This window comes from Carlito syrichta, unplaced genomic scaffold, assembly GCF_000164805.1.
Source record: "Carlito syrichta isolate Samal-C Ts95f unplaced genomic scaffold, Tarsius_syrichta-2.0.1 Scaffold302085, whole genome shotgun sequence".
Classification (NCBI taxonomy): domain Eukaryota; kingdom Metazoa; phylum Chordata; class Mammalia; order Primates; family Tarsiidae; genus Carlito; species Carlito syrichta.
Genome location: NW_007246181.1, coordinates 262,602 through 266,586, shown reverse-complemented (window position 1 = coordinate 266,586; position 3,985 = coordinate 262,602). Strand labels below are relative to the sequence as shown.

The 3,985-nt window shown below is 42.5% G+C and overlaps 1 protein-coding gene across 3 annotated transcripts in view; it reads left to right on the top strand.

Moving 5' to 3' along the window:
• VPS53 (VPS53, GARP complex subunit) overlaps positions 1-3,985 on the top strand; it is a 170,677-nt gene that overhangs the window by 997 nt on the left and 165,695 nt on the right. For all 3 annotated transcript variants that reach the window (XM_021711355.1, XM_008056040.2, XM_021711356.1), the window contains exon 2: positions 2,764-2,844. In XM_021711355.1, the coding sequence (XP_021567030.1) occupies positions 2,764-2,844 (81 nt within the window). The remainder of the gene's footprint in view (positions 1-2,763; positions 2,845-3,985) is intronic.

Genomic DNA, 3,985 nt, shown 5'->3' with positions numbered 1-3,985 from the left:
CGGCCACTGTACTCCAGTCTGGGCGACAGAGTGAGACTCCAACTCAAAAGAAAAAAAGAAAAGAAAAGGACACGTATGTCTCATTTTATGACCACTGGGAAGTTTTTCCCAGTAAAACATTACTTCTACTACTACCAATAGTTCATATATACTGGCCGGGCATGATGGCTCATGCCTGTAACCCTAGCACTTTGGGAGGCGGAGGCGAGAGGATTGCCTAATCTCAGGAGTTTGAGACCAGCCTGGGCAATCTGGTGAGACTTTGTTTCTACAATAAATCAAAACATTAGCTGGGTGTGGTGGTGATTCCAGCTACTTGGAAGGCTGAGGTGGAAGGATCACCTGAGCCCAGCAGACTGAGGCTATGGTGGCCATAAGCATGCCACTGCGCTCCAGCCTGGGTGACAGAGAGAGGCTCCAACTCAAAAAAATAAAAAGTTAATACATATTGACCATTAGTCTTTCCATGGGTCTGCCACTGTATTAAGTAACATGTTTATATTGTCCCGTTTGTAGACTTTTAGAAGTGTTTTTCTAGAAGTGATTGGATTATGTATGGGAACCATATTTGCCTGGGGATGCCAAACCTTTGGGCAAAGCATCTTGTGTTTGGGCCTTGCTGCTCCAACATCCACCTTCTTTTGCCAGAAAAAGACATACATTTCAATTGCTCTTAGGACCTAGCAGGCTCTAATGGAAGAAATGTGTAATGCAGTCAGTTATTGTTTGACTGATGGGCATATCAGAAAATCATATTTTTACCATTCTTGTTTTTTTGAGTCGGAGTCTCAGTCTGTCACCTAGGCTGGAGTGTAGCGGCATACTCACGGTTACTGCAACCTTGAGCTGCTGGGTTCAGGTGATCCTTACGCCTCAGTCTTCCAAGCAACTGGAACCACAGGCATGTGCTACCACACCTGGCTGATTTTTGATTTATTGTAGAGATAAGGTTTGGCCATGTTGCCTAGGCTGGTCTTGAACCCCTGAGCTCAAGCAGTCCTCTTGCCTCTGTCTCCCAAAGTGCTGGGATTACAGGCATGAGCCACTGCGCTCGACTTATTTTTGCTATTTCTTAAGAGTAAGTTTATTTTTATTTTTTTTGAGTCAGAGTCTCACTCTGTTGCCCAAGTTGGAGGGCAGTGGTATACTCACGGCCACCACAGCCTCAACCTGCTGGCCTCAGACGATTCTTCCACCTCAACCATCCAAGTAGCTGGAACTACAGGCATTTGCCACCACACCTGGCTAATTTTCTTGATTTGTTGTAGAGATGAGGTCTGGCCAAGTTGCCCAGGCTGGTCTCGAATCTGTGGGCTCAGGCAGTCCTCTTGCCTCGGCTTTCCAAAGTGCTGGATTATAGGTGTGAGCCAACGTGCCTGGCCAAGAATACGTTTTAGTGTGGTTTTATCTAGTGAGCAGACATCTTGATGTCAAGATGAATTCAGAATTTTTTCTTACTTTAGCAGTCCAAGATTGAATGAAATTCCGTAGACAATTATGTAATGGCATATTAGTAAAGAGGAGTGACATGTGAGGAGTCAGGAAGGGTTGTAATAATGGAATCACATTTTACTCAGTGATCCAAAGTCATTGCATAAGATAAAAATCTCTAGATGTGTATCCCTTGAAATTCTTTAAATTACCCATGAAGTACAGTGTATGAGCATGTCTTTGTTAAGTCTAGTGCTGTAGGTTTTTTCCTTCAGCATTGGAGCTGATCACTCTTTTTTCTGGATGAAGTAATTGACTTGTGTTAGGGGCCTTGTTATAAACATATTGAAACCTAAGATAACTTTCAGGAACAGTACAAGGAATGCAGAAACTGAGACCATCTTGAAGAAGTGGACAGTTCACATCTTTTATATCATGCTCATGGTGGTGCATACACTCATGGCAGGCCCCGTTGCCAGCACTCCCTGGTGAGTGCATATAATTGAGGTTATATACATGTGCATATGACAGATTTTCTCCATAAATGTATATTATGGAAACAGAAATGCTAAGCGTTTAAAAAAAGAAAATATCTTCACTTTCTTCTCACTTACCTTTCCTTCATTTCCCATTGACTTCGTAGAAGCCTTAAACTCTTCTAACAGTTGTCTTAGAAGACATTTTGATTCTTTGACATTATATTTCTTTGGAAGGCTTCTTCGAGATGAAGTTGCTTCCCACAGTTATAACTCTCTTGAACTGGTGAAATCCAGTTCCTAGGGGATCATTTGACTGCTTTTACAATCCACTTTGTTACGTATTCTCCAGGTTGTGACTTTGAAGGGAGTTTGCTGTGTTTAACAGAGGTGGCTTTGTTTCTTCTGTTAAACCTGAATGCCAGCTCTCCATTTTTTGACAATGTCTGAAACAAAAAAATTGTTTTAGTGCATAGTGAATTCTACTGCTGAGACATCAATGAGACATGGTGCCTAAGTCTGAGCATCAAGGCTTCCGTAATACAACCATGTTATTGACTGGTTTAGTAGTTCACAATGCCTGCTGATTTTTCTTGTCCTTGATATTTTGTTGATATCTGTGGAACTTTTCACATTTGTACATTCTATTAGTTATGTCAAGATGTCAAAACTGCAGATATTGTTGAAAATTGAAGACTTATTTTAACAGGTTGCCTGGGCTGGTCTCGAACCCACGGGCTCAGGCAATCCACTTGCCTCGGCCTAAAATTTATTTTTTAAATTGACAAATTAAATTTATATGTATTTGTGGTATATAATATGATGTTTTGATATATAATCGTCTCTTTTTATCTAGGTATTTCCAAGCCAGGATCCTCTAGATCGAGCAGATTTCAATGCTGTCGAGTATATCAATACCCTGTTCCCAACAGAGCAAGTAAGTATAGAGTTTGAGGTTTCCTTCATTTCAGTGGCTTCTGACTCATCCTGAGAGTTATGATGGGTGTGTTATTCCACATAATCTAAGGGCCCTTGATAAACAAGTAAGAGTTGTCGCCAAATGAGGATAGTTAGCTAAATTCTATTACAATGGAATTCTTTATATAGTGAGCACATTATTAGAAATTATACTCTTAGGTTATGAGAGCCTCCAAATTTTCTGTTGTGAATTGGAAAGTGGAAAGTATTTTTATAATGTAATAGGAAAAAGTGGGGGTGAGGTAAACAGAACAAACCCAGAGTCATAAAGCTACTTTCACCTCTATTTCACCTCTATTTCAATATGTAAATTTTGTTTGTTTGTTTTTGAGACAGGATCTTGCTCTGTTGGCCAGGCTGGAGTGCAGTGGTGCGATCATGGCTCACTGCAACCTTGAGCTCCTGGGCTCAAGCAATCCTCTTACCTCAGTCTCCTGAATAGTGGGGCCTTCAGGTACACACCACTATGCCTGGCTTTTTATATTTTTTTAAAAATTTTGAGCTGGATGTGGTGGCTCACTCCTGTAATCCCACCACTTTGGGTGGTGGAGGTGAGAGAATTGCCTGAGCCCAGGAGTTTGAGACTAGCCTGGGGAACTTGGAGAGATTTTGTCTCTACGATAAATCAAAAAATTAGTCTGAACCAGGCTTGGTGGCTCAGCCTGTAATCTCGCGCCTTCGGGAGGCTGAGGTGAGTGGATTGCCTGAGCCCGCGGGTTCGAGACCCGCCTGGGCAGCGAGACCTCATCTCTACAATCAATCAAAAAATCAGCCGGGCGTGGGAGCGCGCGCCTGTAATTCCGGCTACTCGGAAGGCTGAGGCGGAAGGATCGCCGGAGCCCAGCAGGTCGAGGCTGCAGTGGCCGGGAGCGGCCACTGCACTCCAGTCTGGGCGACAGAGTGAGACTCCACTCCAAAAAAAAAAAAAGAAAGAAGGACGCTTCCATACAATGTTCCGTCTGCAGCACCATTTAGAGTTTCATGGCCTGCTTCTAGGCAAGAAGAAACAAACTTTACAACAAGGCTTACTATACATGAACCAAACATAAACCTTTCAAGCAATACAACAAAAGGAGATTTTTTTTTTTTTGTCCAGGCGG